The sequence below is a fragment of the Rhinopithecus roxellana genome, chromosome 5, assembly GCF_007565055.1.
Source record: "Rhinopithecus roxellana isolate Shanxi Qingling chromosome 5, ASM756505v1, whole genome shotgun sequence".
NCBI classification, from domain to species: Eukaryota; Metazoa; Chordata; class Mammalia; order Primates; family Cercopithecidae; genus Rhinopithecus; species Rhinopithecus roxellana.
In genome coordinates, this window is record NC_044553.1 from 126,297,731 (window position 1) to 126,318,011 (window position 20,281).

At 45.9% G+C, this 20,281-nt stretch overlaps 1 protein-coding gene across 1 annotated transcript in view; it reads left to right on the forward strand.

Moving 5' to 3' along the window:
• Nucleotides 1-20,281, forward strand: part of LOC104661520 (E3 ubiquitin-protein ligase HERC2-like) — a 228,152-nt gene that overhangs the window by 62,987 nt on the left and 144,884 nt on the right. The window contains 9 exon segments of the mRNA XM_030931658.1: nt 296-447; nt 3,879-4,036; nt 4,122-4,235; nt 6,661-6,912; nt 8,849-9,042; nt 12,770-12,970; nt 13,498-13,726; nt 13,818-13,942; nt 15,633-15,811. Of these exon segments, the coding sequence (XP_030787518.1) occupies nt 296-447; nt 3,879-4,036; nt 4,122-4,235; nt 6,661-6,912; nt 8,849-9,042; nt 12,770-12,970; nt 13,498-13,726; nt 13,818-13,942; nt 15,633-15,811 (1,604 nt within the window).

The window sequence follows — 20,281 nt, forward strand, 5'->3', positions numbered from 1 at the left end:
TTTTCATTAAAGCGAGGTGTTCCTCCCTGTCAGCTGCATGTCTCTGTGGCACGGGGCTAGCCTGCCCTGCCCCTGCATCGCATCTGGTCCTGCCGCGGCACACTTGAAGGCTGCCCGCTGTTCTGTTGGTGCTGGGTGGGAAGGGCTGGAGAGCCTGCCCTATAGCCCCCAGAGACTTGTGCCCCACTTTCAGTTAGAGCAGGCGTTGCTCGGGGATACATGATAAAGGAGAGCTGCGCTGGTTTCATTTTCCTTGAACTGATGACTACTTTTCTTCATATTTTTCCTTTTTTAGGCCCCACAGCTGGTCCAAGGCCTTGCGTCCAGAAACATTGTAAAAATTGCTGCGCATTCTGATGGTCACCACTACCTGGCCTTGGCTGCCACTGGAGAGGTGTACTCCTGGGGCTGTGGGGACGGCGGACGGCTGGGCCATGGGGACACTGTGTATGTATTGCTCATTCCTGTAGGGGACACACTCCTCTTTTATGTTGCCATATCCTAAACAGGCTGGAGTGCAGAAGTGTGTCCAGGTGTTTGCCAGCTGACCTGACGTGTAGCGCTGGGTTGGAGCGAGACACTACGATATGCTGCCTCCTTGGTGATGGCTTATAGGAGCTCTGCCCATGTGTGTAAGGCAACAGGAATCGGCCTTCCTGCTTTTGTCCACCCCGTGCAGCCTTGGCCGCCTTGTCTCTACTTAAACTGCATCCCCACTGTGGAGTTTGCCAAAACAAATCCCACAGCACTGTTCCTTCATTCACAAACAGTTCACCCTGTCTCCCATAGATAAGGTTGTCACCCTTTCCTTGAACCATTAGATTATTTTTACAGGAACGAAAATTAGCAGTTTCTTCCTAATATTATCCTATTCAGTTGAACCTTTTATTGTGAAAGAACAGAAATAAAATAGAAAGTTGTTACAAATGCCAGGTTGTAAAAATTGAGAGGTCTGCCAGCCCCATGGAGTGATGGGAACCCTCTTGTACTTTGCCGTTGTGTGTGGAAGTTTGGCATTAGGTTTAAATGAAGGATGTATGTACAGACCAACGCAGCAAGCCCATTTCATGCGGTCCGGAGTCCTGAGCACGGAGTGGGCAGTGCAGAGCTTGAAATAAGCCCTTGTGTCCCTTGAGAGGAGCCTGCAGGGCATGGCCCACGCACACCTCAGGGTGGAGTTGAGGGCATCATTGTCGACAGCATCTGCTGGGAAGATCCCAAACTGGCAGAGTGATGTGTATCCTGCGGTGCGTGTATGCCAAGCTCAGCACAGCCCAACCCTGACAGTGTTGTAAGGGATTCAGACAAATGTTGTAAAACGAGTGAAAAAGAAAAGATTGATCTGCATGGAATTTTTTTTTTTTTTTTTGAGACGGAGTCTGGCTCTGTCGCCCGGGCTGGAGTGCAGTGGCCGGATCTCAGCTCACTGCAAGCTCCGCCTCCCGGGTTTACACCATTCTCCTGCCTCAGCCTCCCGAGTAGCTGGGACTACAGGCGCCCGCCACCTCGCCCAGCTAGTTTTTTGTATATATATATATTTTTTTTTTTTTTTTTTTTTTTTTTTGAGACGGAGTCTTGCTCTGCCACCCAGACTGGAGTGCAGTGGCCGGCTCTCAGCTCACTGCAAGCTCCGCCTCCCGGGTTCACGCCATTCTCCTGTCTCAGCCTCCCGAGTAGCTGGGACTACAGGCGCCCGCCTCGTCGCCCGGCTAGTTTTTTTGTATTTTTTAGTAGAGACGGGGTTTCACCGTATTAGCCAGGATGGTCTCGATCTCCTGACCTCGTGATCCGCCCGTCTCGGCCTCCCAAAGTGCTGGGATTACAGGCTTGAGCCACCGCGCCCGGCCTTTTTTGTATTTTTTAGTAGAGACGGGGTTTCATCGTGTTAGCCAGGATGGTCTCGATCTCCTGACCTCGTGATCCGCCCGTCTCAGCCTCCCAAAGTGCTGGGATTACAGGCTTGAGCCACCGCGCCCGGCCGATCTGCATGGAATTTATAGCTGTTACTCTCACACTGGATCCTAAGGGCTGGGATTGACATGGGGTTCACTGGACTTGAAAGGCATCGAAGTACAGGACGGGGTGGTATGTCTGCTTACTTCCTTTATGGTATTTATAACTGACTTTGTATAAAATATTTTATAGTAAAGCAATTCTCAGCGGAGAGTAAGTGCTGGGATGAGTAACTCATTCCTTATTCTAGGACTTCAAGGAAGAAAGAGAGATCAGTGCAGATGACAGAAGCTGGAGATAACCTTTTGGGGAAGTTGAAACTTAAGCTGAATAAGGGAGAGGTTGTACTGGACTAGAGTCATTGGGCTGTCCCTGTGTGCACCTGTGCCACTGTGTGTGTGTATTTTGCAAACTAATAGGTCACAAAGTGAGTAAAACCATGTCTTTGGAGAGGCCTGGCTTCTGTAGATTCTCAAGAAAATATCATCCATCCTAGGAATATATTCTGGATCCGAAGAATAGGATATTTTGCTAACTTTGCAATTTCTTCGACTAATAAGACTTCTCTACCCTCATCCCCACTGCCTCATACTTTTCATTTGTAAAGTACAGATTGCCGAGTGCTGGCTTCATTCCATCCACATTCATGTAACAAATACATGTAAATGTTGGTCAGCTTTATGAGGCTTACGTACAACCAGATGACTGAGTTTCGGATGTAGAGTTGGATGGGTTTTGGCAAGTGCACTCAGCTGGGGAGTCACCACCATCAAGACATGGGGCGTGCCCGTCGCTTCCAGGGCCCTGTTTGTACCCTTTGAGTTGATCCCCACTTCCCACCTCTAGTTCCTGACAACCTCTGCTCTGCCCTGTCTTGTTATTATTTTGTCTTTTCCATAAGTTAATATAAACAAAGCGGTACAGTGTATGGTGTTTTATTTCTGGCGTCTTTCACTTGGCTTGATGTCTTGAGATCCAACCACGTTGTTGGGTATATGGGTAATTCATTCCTTCTGTTGCAGATGGACCATGGTTTGTTTTTTTTTTTTTGAGACGGAGTCTCGCTCTGTCGCCCGGGCCGGGGTGCAGTGGCCGGATCTCAGCTCACTGCAAGCTCCGCGTCCCAGGTTTATGCCATTCTCCTGCCTCCGCCTCCCGAGTAGCTGGGACTACAGACGCCCGCCACCTCGCCCGGCTAGTTTTTTGTATTTTTAGTAGAGACGGGGTTTCACCGTGTTAGCCAGGATGGTCTCGATCTCCTGACCTCGTGATCCGCCCGTCTCGGCCTCCCAATGTGCTGGGATTCCAGGCTTGAGCCACTGCGCCCGGCCTGGACCATGGTTTTGAGCCATTGTGAATTAAGTTGCAATGGACTTTACAAGTCTCTTTTTTTTTTGAGATGGAGTTTTGTTCTTGTTGCCCAAAGTGGAGTGTAATGGGGCGATCTCAGCTCACTGCAACCTCTGCCTCCTGGGTTCAAGCGATTCTCCTGCCTCAGCCTCCCAAGTAGCTGGGATTACAGTCACCTGCACCATGCCCAGCTAATTTTGTATTTTTAGTAGAGACAGGATTTCACCATGTTAGCCAGGCTGGTCTCGAACTCCTGGATCCACCTGCCTTGGCCTCCCAAAGTGCTGGGATTATAGGGGTGGGCCACCACCCCCGGCCTATGGTTCAAGTCTTTAACAAACACTGTTTTTATATTTCTACTGGATACCATGCTTGGCATCGGGTTCCAACTTAACAAAAAGTCATGAAGGTGTTAGGTTTTGGAATTCTCTCTTCCTTATTTTATAAGGTACCTGGAAGTGAAACTGGCCTGATGCTGTGGTGGTCTAAATTGGGTAGTGAATTTCCTTTGCTAACACTAATAAGAAATAACACCAAGAAGAAGGGCATTCATGTTTGTTCCCTTCCTCCCCAAGGCCTCTGGAGGAGCCTAAGGTGATCTCCGCCTTCTCTGGAAAGCAGGCCGGGAAGCACGTGGTGCACATCGCTTGCGGGAGCACTTACAGCGCGGCCATCACTGCCGAGGGGGAGCTGTACACCTGGGGCCGCGGGAACTATGGCCGGCTGGGCCACGGTACGTCTGCCCTGCATGAATGGGAGCATGCAGCAGGAGGTGGCCTCTTACAGGACTTAGTAACGGCCGTCTTATCTCTTTGAAGGCTCCAGTGAGGACGAGGCTATTCCGATGCTGGTAGCTGGGCTTAAAGGACTGAAGGTCATCGATGTGGCGTGTGGGAGTGGGGACGCTCAAACCCTGGCTGTCACTGAGAACGGTATGTAGAGCTCTTGCCACCCTGGACAGGCCCTCGAGGACATGCATGGCAGCTTCCCTGGAGGAAGTGAGATGAGTACAGTAGGCCTCACAAGGCCGCCCACCCTGTCGTCCACCAGGGTGTGGGGCTCAGTGGCATTGGTGAAGAGACCCTGCTGGTTACTGGGCTTGTTTGCCTGGGGCCTGTCAGCTGGTTAGCAGCTGCCGCCATTCCTGTGTGGGCATTTTATTTTTTCAGAATGAGAATTAGAATGGAATGGTTGACACTGAATTATCTCTGGTTAGTATTATTACATTTCTTAACGTTCGGCCACTCTTGATTCCCTGTGGTAATTCCTGCTAAGTCTTTCCGTGTTCTATAGTCTGACGCTGCGGTATCTGCTTGCTTTGAATTTTGCTTTTGTGGTTGTGTTCCTAACTGAGATCATCCTCATCTTTTTTCAAGGGTACGTGATGAGGTTTGATGGTTAAAGTCACATTAATTTTTTAGAAACGACTCGTCTGTCAGTATTGTGGGGGTCTGTCCTTGGCATCTTGTGTTTCTCTGGCGTTGTGGAGTCTTTCTGTTAAATCAGCTGGGTACCTGTCAGCTTGCTTTCTCTCCTGCAGAAGTTGAATGGCAGTAGATAATTGAGTGACTTTTGGGCATTTCTTAGGTCAAAGATGAAAAATCATTTCAGATACTTCCCTGTATGCATAGGTCCCGCTGCCACTGCTGGGACAGACATTGTCAGAGTCATCTTGTTTCTGCTTCTGTGAGTCCTAGAGCAAAGATGGTATCCTCTGAAAGGCTCCTGCTGTCAAGCTTTCAATCTGACATCTTGTCATTTTAAAATATCTATCGATATCGAGTGAGTGATAGACCTTAATATATCTCCTGGTTGAAAGTTTTGTGAGGTCTGAGCTGTGTTAGGAGATTAGCCTTGCATTCTTTAGTGTAGTTGCTACTTTAGTTGAAGTTTGTGATGATATGTTGAGTAAACTGCCTTGAACAGGCTGCGGACATTGTCTTCCTCACACTGGTGTTTCTTTGGTGCAGATCTTGTAGGGAAGTGTCCCTGCTGTGCTGTTATTTTCTGAGGCGACTCTTACGGTAGAAGTATACTACCCTGCAGTCTGGCCTTGAGGGACAGTGGGAAATAGCCAGGCGTGCTACGTGAACAGCAGAATTTTCAGCACAGCGTGTGAAAGTGCACACTCTGATCTCTGTGTGCAGGTCTGCTGTGCTGCTTTCATTGACCACGTCATAGTGTGTCATCTCCAGTTTCCGGTTCACTTGGGGTCGGCCTACTTTTGCAGGTGGAGTTGTATTGGTGTGCAGGCCTGCCCACTCATTTACCTATTGTCTGTGGCTGCTTTCCTGTGACAGTGGCACAGCTGGGTCGTTGGGACAGAAAGCCCACAGAGGCTAAAAATATTTACCATCTGATCGTTGAGGAAAATATTTGCCTATCTTTAGTTGTTACAAAATAGAATGTGGGAACTTGTGGAGCAATCTGATGTCTTCTCTGGTTTCTTTTTCCTGATCTTTTACAGTTTTCACCTTTATGTAATTTCACTTTTGTTGTTGTAAGACAGAGTTTCGCTCTGTCACCCAGGCTGGAGTGCAGTGGTGCAGTCTCGGCTCACTCCAACCTCCACCTCCCGGGGTCAAGCAGTTCTCATGCCTCAGCTGGATTATGGATGTTCACCACCATGCCTGGCTAATTTCTGTATTTTTAGTACAGACAGGGTTTCACCATGTGGCCCAGGCTGATCTCGAACTCCTGGGCTCAAGTGATCTGCCGGTCCTAGCCTCCCAAAGTGCTGGGATTACAGGCGTGAGCCACCGTGCCCAGCCTAACAATTTTGTTTTTTAGCAGTTCACTTTCATTAAGTTTTTGCATAGTTTTCAGGTTAGTGTTCACAGTAAAAATAAAAATATTTACTTTTGCAATTGCATTTTATCCCTTTATGTAATATTTAGTCAACTTACATAATTATGCTGATATATGCAGTTGGGAACACGTACAGTGGTACGGCTGACCAGTGGTCATCGTGGTGGCAACAGAAGCAGGCAGGCAGACGGGAGGGCAGTCCGCAAGCATCTGCAGTGTGCTGGTCCCCAGTTACTGTGTGTTATGGAGGCAGTGGGCCTTTGGTTCCGTGAAGCAGTGAACATTGAGCCCAGGCTAGTGAGAGTCAGGACTTGGTTTTTCATGGAATGAAAACAAAAGGAGACTCAGCTTTCCCTTTCTTTATTGCTTCTATACCAACCTCAAGCATCAACTAGGTTTCATTTGCTCAGTGGCCACCCTTGTAGTGTTAACTATATACATGGGTGGTCTAGATTAGTGTGCGTTTTTCATTATATTATTTTCAGTCATTTAAAGTTTTTCACTAAAATGCAGAGTTGTTGTTACTTAAAATGCATTTGTATTTTTTAGGGCAAGTGTGGTCTTGGGGAGATGGTGATTATGGGAAATTGGGCAGAGGTGGTAGTGATGGCTGCAAAACCCCAAAGCTGATTGAAAAGCTTCAAGACTTGGATGTGGTCAAAGTCCGCTGTGGAAGTCAGTTTTCCATTGCTTTGACGAAAGATGGCCAAGTTTATTCATGGGGAAAAGGTGACAACCAGAGACTTGGACATGGAACAGAGGAACATGTTCGTTATCCAAAACTCTTAGAAGGCTTGCAAGGTGAGTGCAAACATAAACTGTTAAAACCCTTCAGGACAATTTCTTTAGTAATCTTTTAAAGTTTGCAGGTTTTGTGTTCTTAACCTGACATTCCGTGAATGGACTGTCATTAGAAACTTTGACTGCCAGCTTGGTATAGGTGTTCATACCAATTGGAAAGTGGGTATGTCTCTATTACAAAATGAGTTGAATTACTCTTTCCAATTGCAATGTAAACCCATTGAGTTTTACAAACATCGCTACTTTCTGTGGCAGGCACCCATGCATCACTCAGCAGGCTGGACTCTGGAAGGGTTCCCTCTGCGTGATGAGGTCACCTGTACTTGTACTGCAGACACACTGAGACCGTGAGGGTGCGTTGTGCTGTGGGGCCACATTGGCAGGTGGGATTGGGCCCACCTGGGACGCTCTGATGTGAACTCGTCCTTGGTGGGTGATTCCTGCTTGCTCATTTGCAAAGGTGTCCAGCGTGCATTGTGGTTGGAGGGAACAGATGGAAGCCGAGGTGTGTAGATATGAGTGCCGGCGCCTTCAGTGTGGGCTGCGGGTGCAGGCAGAGAGGATGGGAGCCTCCGCAAGAAGACCCTGAAATTCTTTTGTGGTGTTCTTGCTAGGGATGTTATGCTGCAGGAAGTTGTGGTGGGGGCCCATCAAAACTAAAATGGTGGAGGGATTTTTCTAAGGTAAAACTGGACTTTTCTGTACCACTTGGCCTAGTGGTTGGGAGGTAGTCTTCATCCTAGTCGAGAACTGGTGAAGGGCAGGCAAGCCGACAAAAAAGTAGGGAAGAAGGGAAAAGGGCAGTGAGAGGTACATCAGATGGACTCTTTAGGGTTCTCTCTCTCAGGGGTGGGCAGCCTTTTTCTTAAAGGGCCAGATTGTATTTGAAGCAGGTGGACCTGGCTGTGTTCCAACACCAGCGTCTTCACAGAAGCAGGCCTTGGGCTGCGCTCTGTGTGGGGGCTGTAGTTCGTTGGGTCCTGGTACTACACACATTCTTTGTATGTTTGCTTCTTTACCAAGTGGGTTTGGAAGTGGAAACTTCTAAGTGAGACTTGCCAGTTCCTTTCTCCATTGGTTTTGTTTTAACGCATGTTAATATATTGATGACTGAGAATTTTGTGTGCCCATACGGTATGTATTGTGTTCTGAGCTTCTGAGATAAGTGGCAGAGTAATAAGTTTCCTCTGTGTCATTGAATGGTGTTTGAATTTCATGTGCCTTCTTGTTTATATTCCCCTACATCAGTATAGGAAAGCTACGACGGTCATTATAGAAATCTTTTACTTTCAGAGTATTTACATCACTGTTGATAAACACCTTTTTTTCTTGCTGATGTTAACTTATGGTAAGTTCCCAGGATAGAATTGTTCCCCTTACTGCAGTGTGGTTTTCAGCTGAATTGTTTTATGTGTTGACCTTTCTGAGCAACACCCTTTGTGTTGACCCTGTTAGATTTATAGCAAGGAAAAATAGAATATTTTTCTAAGTGTTTAAATAGAAACAATGTTTTAAATATTGATATCACCTAACTCTGAGAGAACAATAGGTTTTTCTTAGGAAGCCTTCCTCAGTGAAGAGTGTGCTGTGCATTGTTACATCTGGGATGGGAGAATATGCTAATAGTTAATTAAAAGCACATTGTTCCTCTCTGAATGAAAATCTGAATGAGGAGGAGAAAAAAGAACAGATCGTTTTTGTATCCTAGCATTATGATCTTTGTAGGCTATGGGTCCTAACAAATTGTAGCTGACAAAATAGAGGAGTTTAAATAACACACCAAAAGCAAATGAATTGTACTTAATATTAAAGCAACAGATTACCCTCAAGAAGTTAATGTTAAAAGCTCTCTGACCTGAATGACCTAGTGGAAATACCTTTGTTGCAGCAGAAGTCCTAGGCTTGAAGCTGCATCTGCAACCCTCTTTCCTTGTAGGGAAGAAGGTGATTGATGTGGCTGCTGGCTCCACCCACTGCCTGGCTCTGACTGAGGACAGCGAGGTCCACAGCTCAGGGAGCAACGACCAGTGCCAGCACTTTGACACCTTGCGCGTGACCAAGCCAGAACCTGCGGCATTGCCGGGACTGGACACCAAACACATACTGGGAATTGCCTGTGGGCCTGCCCAGGTACTGAATATAGAGCTTGATTTGGTATTTTGGAGGATTTTGGTTTCCAGTTGTTCATTACCAGTATATAGAAGATACCACTGAGTTTTCTTTGTTGTTCTTACGTCCTGCAGTTGTGCTAAACTCATTTATTACGAGCTTCATTGTAGTTTCCTTGAGTTTTCTTCATGAACAATTATGCTATCTGTATAGAGGGGCAGTTTCATTTCTTCCTTTCCAATCTGCTTTCCTTTTATGTCTTTTCCCGGCCTGATTGCCCTGGCCAGGACTTGCAGTGTGAAGCTGACTAGGAGAGGTGACAGTGGGCGCCCTGCCTTGCCCCTGACTGTAGGGGAAGGCAGTTCAGTCTTTCACCATCCACTGTGATGTTAGCTGCAGGTGTTTATGTAGATGCCTTATTACCAGATTAAGGCAGTTTCTTTAATTTCTCCTTTTAGAAGCTTTTAAAAATTCCTGAATGGATGTTAAAATTTGTTAAATGCTTTTAATCTTCTCAAATGAAATGGCCCTGCAGTTTTCCTTCTTTAGTGTGTTAGTATGGTGTATGACATTGATGATTTTTACTTTTTTTTTCTTAAACATTTTTTTTTTCCTTTCTTAGAGATGGAGTTTCACTATGTTGCCCAGGCTGGTCTTTTTTTTTTTTTTTTTTTTTTTTTTTTTTGAGACAGAGTCTCGCTGTGCCGCCCAGGCTGGAGTGCAGTGGCCAGATCTCAGCTCACTGCAAGCTCCGCCTCCCGGGTTCACGCCATTCTCCTGCCTCAGCCTTCCTAGTAGCTGGGACTACAGGCGCCCGCCACGTCGCCCGGCTAGTTTTTTGTATTTTTAGTAGAGACGGGGTTTCACCTATGTGCTCAGGCTGGTCTTGAACTCCTGAGCTCAAGTGATCTACCTGCCTTGGCCTCCCAAAGTGCTGGGATTACAGACGAGAGACACTGCACTGGCCTAATTTTTAAATACTGACCAAGCCTTGTGTTACTGGTGTAAACATCACTTGGCCACAATTTACTACTCTATTTCTTTTTTTTTCCTCCCTGAGACGGAGTCTCACTCTATCACCCAGACTGGAGTGCACTGGTGCAATCTCAGCTCTCTGCACCCTGTGCCTCCTGGGTTCAAGCAATTCTCCTGCCTCAGCCTCCTGGGTAGCTGGGATTACAGGTGTGCACTACCATGCCTGACTAATTTTTGTATTTTTTTTTTTTTTTTAGAGATGGGGTTTCACCATGTTGGCCAACCTGGTCTCCAACTCCTGACCTCACATGATCCACCCTCCTTGCCACCCCAAAGTTTTGGGACTACGGGCGTGAGCCACCGCGCCTGGCCCCATTCTGTTTCTATATTGCTAAATTTGACTTGCTAACATGTTGTTGAGGATTTTTCTGTCGATGCTCATCAGGGATGTTGGTTTGTGGTTTTTTTCTTTGTATTATACTATCTTGTCTGACTTTCAGTTGGGAAAGCTGACCTCATACAAAGTATTGGCATGTGTTCCCTCCTTTTCCATTTCCTATAGGGATTGTGTAGAATTAGTGTTATTTCTTCTTTACATGTTTTTGAATCCATCTGAGCCTGGAGATTTCTTTCTAAAAGATTTTACGCCGGGCGCGATGGCTGACGCCTGTAAGCACATTGGGAGGCCGAGGCGGGCGGATCACCAGAGGTCAGGAGTTTGAGACCAGCCTGGCTAGCATGGTGAAACCCCGTTTCTACTGAAAATACAAAAAATTAGTCGAGCTTGGTGGCATGCGCCTGTAGTTCCAGCTACTCAGGAGGCTGGGGCAGGAGAATCGCTTGAAGCCGGGAGGCGGAGATTGCAGTGAGTGGGGATCGCACCACTGTACTCCAGCCTGGGCAGTAAGAGTGAAGCTCCGTCTCAAAAAAAAAAACAAACAAAGAAAAGATTTTTCAACTTCAATTTCTTTAATCGATATAGAACTATTCAGGTGACCTGTTTGTTTCCGGGAGGATTTTCCTGGTTTGTGGCACTCACACACTGCTTTACTTCATCTATGTTGTCTGATTTGTACGTGTCAGGTTCTCCTCAGTATTCTCCTGCTAACCGTCTGAAGTCTGTGGCGCCTGGGGCGATGTCCCTTCATTCATTCCTGATGCTGATAATTTGTATCTTTTCTGTTTTTTTCGTTGTCAGTTTTTCTAGCATTTTTCAATTTTGTTGATCTTTTCATAGAACAATCTTTTAGTTTCATTAATTGTTCCCTTGTTTTTTTTGCTTTCAATCTCATCGATTTCTGCTTTTATCTTGTCATTTGTCCCTATGGCTTGTTTTGTGTTCACTTTGGTCTTTTTCTAGTTTCTTAAGTTGGAAACGTAAATTGCTGATTTAGACTTACCTTTTTTTGTAATATATAATGATTTGATGCTGTAAATTTTCCTCTAAACAGTGCTTTAATCAAACCCACAAATTTTGGTGTGTTTCAATTTATGTTCAAAATATTTTCTAATTTCTCTTGAGAATTGTTTTTTGACCCATGGATTATTATTATTATTTTTTTTTCTGAGCTGGAGTTTCGCTCTTGTTGCTCAGGCTGGAGTGCAATGGCCTGATCTTGGGTCTCTGCAACCACTGTCTCCCAGATGCAAGCGATTCTCCTGCCTCAGCCTCCTGATTGACTGTAACTACAGGTGCCCGCTACCATGCCTGGCTAATTTCTTTGTATTTTCAGTAGAGATGGGGTTTCTCCATGTTGGCCAGGCTGGTCTTGAACCCCTTGCCTCAGGTGATCCCCCCACCTTGGCCTCCCAAAGTATTGGTATTACAGGCGTGAGCCACTGTGCCCGGACTGACCCATGGATTATTAAGTATGTTGTTCAGTTTTTGAGTGTGTGTAGATTGTTCTGTTCATGATTTCTAGTTTAATACCATTGTGAATGGAGAGCAAACTGTATATGATTTCATTTATTTTAAATTTGTTAAGATTTGTTTTATGTCTCAGGATATGTTCTCTCTTAGCGAACATTCTGTATGTGCTTAAAAAGTATATGTATGGCTGGGCGCGGTGGCTCACGTTTGTAATCCCAGCACTTTGGGAGGCCAAGGCAGGTGGATCATGAGGTCAGATGATGGAGACCATCCTGGCTAACATGGTGAAACCCCATCTCTACTAAAAATACAAAAAAAATTAGCCAGGCTTGGTGGCGGGCACCTGTAGTCCCAGCTACTTGGGAGGCTGAGGCTCCAACCTGGGTGACAAAGCGAGACTCCGTCTCAAAAAAAAAAGTGTATGTATTTTGCTGTTGTTGGGTGAAGTGTTGTATAAATTAGATCCAGTTTATTGATAGTGTTCTACAGTTCTTCTAGATGCTTGCCAATTGCTTGTTCTCTCACTGTGAAATGTAGTGTGTGAGTTATATGCATCTAACAATTGATTGTCTAGTTAGAGTTGCTGTTATACCACTTCAAGTGGATGGAGATCCTCACTGCCATCCATTAATGTGCATTAATCATTGTGAGAGTGAAAAGATTGTTAAAAATGCTTTTACTTTTTTAGGTATGGCCAAATGAGATGGGGCTAGTGAAATGGGCGGGAAAATTGGAAGCTGACAGTGTGTGAGCTAGACACCCATGAATGCCTTTGGACTGGGCGGTTAGAGGGATGGTAGGTGATAATATAAGGCGGCTCCATCACACATGCTGGGGACTCCTGTGGAACAGACCAGCAGCTGCATTTGGAGATTCATTTTAGATTGTCGCGTTTCCTCTTAGAGCTTTGCCTGGTCATCGTGTTCTGAGTGGTCCATTGGCCTCCGTGTCCCTTTTGTGGTGGACATTTGCTCAATGACTTTTGAGCAGCTGGATCTCCTGCTGCGGCAGGTGAGTGAGGGGATGGACGGCTCCGCGGACTGGCCCCCGCCCCAGGAGAAAGAGTGCGTGGCCGTGGCAATGCTGAATCTTCTACGACTTCAGGTATTCATGATTTCCCTTCTTCTTGCTCCTTTTGTAAGTGTCTTAGGAGTTTGTAAGAAGGCTTATGTATTTTGAAGGGCCTGGGTTTTAGCCTGTTCAGTGAAGTATTTTAAAGTAAGATTGTAATGCGCTAATAATGGACGTGAGGCTAAAAAACGTGATCTGGGCCGGGCACGGTGGCTCACACCTGTAATCCCAGGACTTTGGGAGGCCAAGGCGGGTGGATCACAAGGTCAGGAGATCCAGACCATCCTGGCTAACACGGTGAAAACCCGTCTCTACTAAATATACAAAAAATTAGCCGGGCGGGGTGGCGGCGCCTATAGTCCCAGCTACTCCGTAGGCTGAGGCAGGACAATGGCGTGAACCCGGGAGGCGCAGCTTGCAGTGAGCCGAGACTGTACCTGTTTTTAAAAATTTGGTTATTTAAATAATACTTCAAAGTGAGTTTTATTCAGAGTTTAATAAGACTTTGAAATTCATTCATTTTTAGGGGTTCTAAGTGAAAATTGTTTTTCTCCTTTCAGTTGCATGCTGCCATTAGTCACCAGGTTGACCCGGAATTCCTTGGTTTAGGTCTGGGCAGCGTCCTCCTGAACAGCCTGAAGCAGACGGTGGTGACCCTGGCCAGCAGCGTGGGCATGCTGAGCACCGTGCAGTCGGCTGCCCAGTCCATGCTGCAGAGTGGCTGGTCCGTGCTGCTGCCCACCGCCGAGGAGCGGGCCCGGGCACTCTCTGCTCTCCTGCCCTGCGCAGGTGGGCTTGGGGAAGGAACAGGAGAGGGCATGGGTCAGGTGCTGGGAGGTGATGGCATTTCACTCAAATTGGCACACACTTTCTATTTCAGTTTCAGGCAATGACGTGAACGTAAGTCCAGGTCGTCGATTCATGATTGATCTTCTGGTGGGCAGCTTGATGGCTGATGGAGGGTTGGAGTCAGCCTTACACGCAGCCATTACTGCAGAGATCCAGGTATGGCCTTGGAGGCACACGTGACCTGGTGGTTCTCTGAGATCGGAAATACCACGTTCACACATGGGAAGAATAACTGAAAACAGTAAAACACTCAACTTTTATCATATCCAAGTATTTTTTTACATTTAAATTCTTTTTTTTTTTTTTTTTTTTTTTTGAGGCGGAGTCTCGCTCTGTCGCCCGGACTGGAGTGCAGTGGCCAGATCTCAGCTCACTGCAAGCTCCGCCTCCCGGGTTTACGCCATTCTCCTGCCTCAGCCTCCCGAGTAGCTGGGACTACAGGCGCCCGCCACCTCGCCCAGCTAGTTTTTGTATTTTTAGTAGAGACGGGGTTTCACCGTGTTAGCCAGGATGGTCTCGATCTCCTGACCTCGTGATTCGCCCGTCTCGGCCTCCCAAAGTGCTGGGATTACAGGCTTGAGCCACCGCGCCCGGCCAAATTTAAATTCTTTTATGTGCTAATTTAAACAATTATTGAGATACGATTTAATTGTGACGAAATCCTGCATGTTGTCTGTTTCAGTGAAGTTAACAGGTAACCTGTCCATCATGTAGACCATTCCCGTCACCCGGAAAGATCCTTGTGCCCCTTGGCACTTGCAGCCAGGACGCTCCCCTGCCCTCAGATGAGATTCATTTTCCTGCTCTGAGTGTTGCAGCAATGTAACTGCAGAGGATGCACTCTTTCCTGCGTTGCCTTGGAGAAGGGTTTTCAGATTCACACTGTTGTGTGTCTTGTGACTTGGTTTTTATTATTGGGAAGTTTTCCATTTTATAGGTGTAGTGCTGTTTGTTAGTTCATTCTTCTGTTGAAGGACATTGAATTGCTTTCGGTTTTTGTAATTTTTTTTTTTTTTTTTTTTTTTTTTGAGACAGAGTCTCGCTCTGTTACCCAGGCTGGATGCAGTGACCTGATGTTGGCTCACGGCACCTTGTCCTCCTCGGCTCAAATGATCCTCCCACCTCAGCCTCCTGTGTTGCAGGGACCACAGGCGTGTCACCATGCCCGGCTAGTTTTTTGATTTTTTTGTAGAAACAAGGTTTCACTATGTTGCACAGGATGGTCTCGAACTCCTAGGCTCAAGTGATCCCCCCACCTTGGCCTTCCATAGTGTTGGGATTGCAAACCTGAGCCACCGTGCCCAGGCTTTCTGGTTTTTGGCCGCGTAGAGCTGCCATGATTGTGCTGTGTACAAGTACTTTAGTGAACATACGTTCTCCCTTTGGGTAAACACTTGGAATGGAATTTGTTAGGTCCTGGGGTCAGTGTGTGTTCATAGTTTCCCAGAGTGGCTTTTCCATTTGCATTTGAACCAGTGTGTGTAAGAATTACAGCAGCTTCTTATCCTTACAAAGCAGCTGGATGCTGCGTGTGTGGGGCAGATCACATTGGATGTTTGTGAGAGCCAGTAGCAGGATTAAAGATTTTAGGGACTTCACAGAAGGAGGCTGGAGAGAATCAGCAGAGGCAGCCTGGACCTTGGATCTGTAAAAAGAAGACACTGTTTGAAACTGCACGGCCGAGTTGGGGTTTCCAACAGGGCAGGTGGGGTCCTGTGGGTAGGTGTGTGTGGTAGCACACAGAGGCTGGGATGGCTTGGCACTAGGGTCAGGGCTCAGCCAGCCTGTATGCCTTCACACCTGCTAATGAGATCACTTGTAAACAATTTTTGTTTACAAATTACAGGATATTGAAGCGAGAAAAGAAGCACAGAAGGAAAAAGAAATTGATGAACAGGAAGCAAATGCCTCAACATTTCACAGAAGCAGGACTCCATTGGATAAAGACCTTATTAGTACGGGGATCTGTGAGTCTTCTGGCAAACAGTGTTTGCCTCTGGTTCAGCTCATCCAACAGCTTCTTAGGTACATCGTATTAGCTGTATTGTATTGTATTTTATTTATTTACTTTTTTGTTTTTTTTTTTTTGGAGACAGCATTTCACTCTTGTTGCCCAGGCTGAGTGCAATGGCACGATCTTGGCTCACCGCAACCTCCGCTTCCCGAGTTCAAGTGATTCTCCTGCCTCAGCCTCTCAAGCAGCTGGGATTACAGGCATGTGCCACCACACCCGGCTAATTTTGTATGTTTAGTGGAGACGGGGTTTCTTCATGGTGGTCAGGCTGGTCTGGAACTCCCAACCTCAGGTGATCTGCCCGCATTGGCCTCCCAAAGTGTTGGGATTGGAACTCCCAACCTCAGGTGATCTGCCCGCATTGGCCTCCCAAAGTGTTGGGATTACAGGCATGAACCACCACGCCCGGCCTATTTGTTTACTTATTAATTTTTTTAAATTTTTGTTTTCTGAGATGGGGTCTCACTCTATCACCCAGGCTGGAGCGCAGTGTCATGATCTTGGCTCACTGCAACCTCTACCTCCTGGGTTCAAGCACTTCTCCTGCGTCAGCCTCCTGAGTAGCTGGGACTACAGGCGTCTGCAACCACACCTGGCTGATTTTTGTATTTGTAGCAGAGACGGGGTTTCAAAATATTGGTCAGGCTGGTCTCAAACTCCTGACCTTAGGTGATTCTCCTGCCTTGGCCTCTGAAAGTGTTGGGATTACAGGTGTTAGCCACTGTGCCTGACCTGTATTGTATTTTAGTAGGTGATTATTGGTTTTCATATTAAGATCGTGAAATCTATCACAAGGATCTCAAAAATTTGTTTGGTGATGGAGGGAATATTCTGAAAATTACCTAGGACAGATGTTAGGATAAAGAGCAGATCCTTTTCAACATAGGTGAGAGGAGAAGTTGGAGGGTATGATGATACTCAAAAGTTTTTCACAGAAGAGAAATTGGGGTGTGCAGTAAACATGTGAAAAGATTCCTAGTAATAAGCAGGTGGATGCTAATGAAATCATCATGGGAAGGTTATTTTTAAAACTGGTTCTATCATTGCCTCACTTTATATATTACAGAGTTATACATACTACTGTGTAAGATAACTTTTCTTTTCACAACTAAAGTCAATGTGAAAGAAGGATGAGCGTTGTTTTGTAAGGCCAGACTAGGAGGTGGGAAGAAGTCAGACTCGGCCTGTGAACAGAGGCTAACCTTGGCAGAAGCCAGAAGGGTCAGACAGTGTTGTGTAAAAGTGATCACTCAAGAAGAGCGGAAAAGCAAGATCATTTGTGAAAGAGATTTATTAGAAAATGAAACACGTTTGTACCTCTATTTAATAAAAATCTGCTTTTGTAAACTTGGGCCCCTGATTTTAGTTTCTACACACAGAGAAAGCAAACCGCTGGCAAGTTGGATCAGGCGGCCGAGCACAGAGCAGGGAGCCCTGGGCAGTGGCCACAGCTCTCAGCTGGCCTGACCATGGGGCCATGGTGGGTCTGGGGCGTGGGGTGGCCCTGCTGTCCACAGCCAGAAAAACGAACTTAGTGGACACACAGTGAAATTTTGAAATAGGAAGTTTTAGAGCTAGTTTCTGTCATAGATTTTAGTAAATGCTATTTTGAAAAACGTTTTTCTGATGTTTGTTTTGTTTTTCTAATCTGATAATGCATATTTCACACATTCTGGTCTTTAACAAATGGAAATAAAGAGAACTAAACAATATAGTTTGTGTTAATGGAAAGAGCTTGGGATTTGTTCTCAGAAAATTTCAGTTGCAACAGCTTGCTCACATAGATGAACTTCCAACACAGTGACTATAGGAGTAAGAATAAAAGCTGTGTTTACTTTCACAGAGTTCATTAAGAATAAAGGACAACATGGATGTTAAAAACTTTGTAATTAAAATGTAAGGTTACATGCGAAGTTTTAAAGTGAGCATTTTCCAGAGGTGCTTTTCTAAGTTCTTGAATGCCTCTCCGTTTTCTGAGGCTGTGTCATGGGCTGTTGGTGTCTTTGGCAGGGAGCGAGTGCAGGGTTCCTGTTGTGGGTCCTTTGTTCTCACGAGGACAGTGCCCATTTTCCCCATCTCCTGCTTGCTCAGACTGTTTCCATGTGCAGAGAGACTGGCCTGTTTGAGCTGCAGCTGTGCTGTTTGAGCTGCAGCCGTGTAGCCTGCACTGGCCGGTCTGGCCGCGCTCACAGTTTGCTGATCAGCACTTGAAGTGTGTCCATCGTAGCTGAGACACTGAATATTTTATCTGTTTAATTTTTATTAATTAAAATGCAGGTTTAAAAACTTGATTCTATTATTAGAAAGCATTAAGTATGTTTAGAATAACTTGGCCATGTGAGTCTACTTCATCAACTGTATATTTTATGAGTCTAAGTGCAGATCAGATATTTTCAATGCAAATTTCATCGTCCAAATTGAAATGTGCTACATATGTAAGCTACCCTGATGGTTTTTGAGGACTTATGAAATAACCTATGTAAAATATCTCAACAATTTTTCTGATACTGATTTCATGTTGAAATGGTAATATTTTCAATCTGTTGGGATAAGTATGATGCATTGTTAAAATTATTTTTATTTTTTGAGATGGAGTCTTGCTCTGTTGCCTAGGCCAGAGTACAGTGGCATAATCTTGGCTCACTGCAACCTCTGCCTCTTGGGTTCAAGTGATCCTCCTACCTCAGCCTCCCGAGCAGCTGGGACTACAGGCGTACACTACCACGCCTGGCTGATTTTTGTATTTTTGTGGAGACAGAGTTTACATGTTGGCCAGGCTGGTCTCGAACTCCTGACCTCAAGTAATCTGCCCGCCTTGGCCTCCCAAAGTGCTGGGATTGCAGGCGTGAGCCACCGCGCCTGACCATTATTAAAATGAGTTTTATTTGTGTGTGTGTGTGTGTGTGTGTGTGTGTGTGTTTTACTTTTATTAATTGACTAGAAACAATTTTTTTTTCTGCCCGAGATGGAGTTTCAGTCTGTTGCCTGGACTGGAGTGCAGCGGTACAATCTCAGCTCACTGCAACCTCTGCCTCCTGGGTTCAAATGATTCTCTTGCCTCAGCCTCCTAAGTGGCTGGGACATCAGGTGCATGCCACTATACCTGACTAATTTTTGTATTTTTAGTAGAGATGGAGTTTCCGCATGTTGGCTAGGGTGATCTTGAACTCCCATCCTCAGGTAATCTGCCCGCCTTAGCCTCCGAAAGTCTTGGGTTTACAGGTGTGAGCCACCGCACCTGGCCACATTTATTCATACACCTAAGAACATTTTGAATCGCACCTGTGGCTCCGTTGGTGTCCTGGGCAGGTGGCTCTGTGCTGTCCACATAGGTTGTCTCCTGTGTCTTCATCTTCGCTGTGTGTGACTTTTTGGTTCCTTTGGCACGTGGGGTCCTGTATGGGTCATTGGTTCTACAGCGGATTTATAATAAGGATGTACTTACTTAAAAAATACAAAACAAAAAGAGTAGAAACAAACATAGTTATCACCTCACAACATTTTTGGAAAGTAGAAAAAGAAAAATGCATTCACAACTTCTAAGTAGCCAATAGTCGAGGCTGTCTTCATAAGCATGGATAATGTGCCCCTCTCCTGCATGGATAGACACTGTTTTCTCACCTAAGTGTTTGTGATTGAAGGATTCTTAATGTGTTGACTTGGCGGATGCAGTTGTTGAGTAGTAGTTTATCTAAAGATTGGAAGAGATTTTTGGAGATATTTCATGTCCTTTTTTCCCTCGGAAAACGTGGGTTGAAGAAATCACTGCTTGCCAAAAATAAGCTGTGAAGTTAAATGCTGGCAAGGAGCCACAGAATACCATTTACATTTCAAAATAAAGCACTGTGAAGTTTTTATAAGTAGTGAACCCCATCAGAATCACACGTTGTGATTATGGCTCTAAGTTTTATATTAAACATATAAAAAATTTTACTGTATTTTATTACTGTCTTTTGCTCCTTCAGGTGTAGCTTACATGCTAGATTCTAGACCTGTTTCTTGTGTTACAGTGGGGTTATCCAGGCAGGTTATCAGGTAGTGAAGCTGAAAGGTGATGTCAAATGGTGTGGTGAGCCCAGTGAGGGTGCATCCTTGCTGTGTGTGATGAGGGCCTGTGGGTTGCTGTGGGATTCCCAGACCCTGGCTCCTCTGTCTCCTGCTTCTGTCCTTACTCACACTGCTGGTGTTTTCTGGTGTGAGCCACAGGGCCAAGTGGGATTGACAAGCCTGCTGTCACATTAGGAACCTGAGTTAAAGTGGAGCTGAAAGCATGTCCTCGCTCTTGGTGTTGTGCAGAGAGCCACTTGTGCTCCTGGCTCAACGGGACAGGTGGAGTGGGTCTAGAACCAGGCCCTGGTTTGGCTCTTCTCCCCTCCATGTTCCCCTGTCCTGTCAGATTTGCTTTCACACTGATATAAGAGTTAACCTTCCTTAGGCCGGGCACAGTGGCTCACGCCTATAATCCCAGCGCTTTGGGAGGC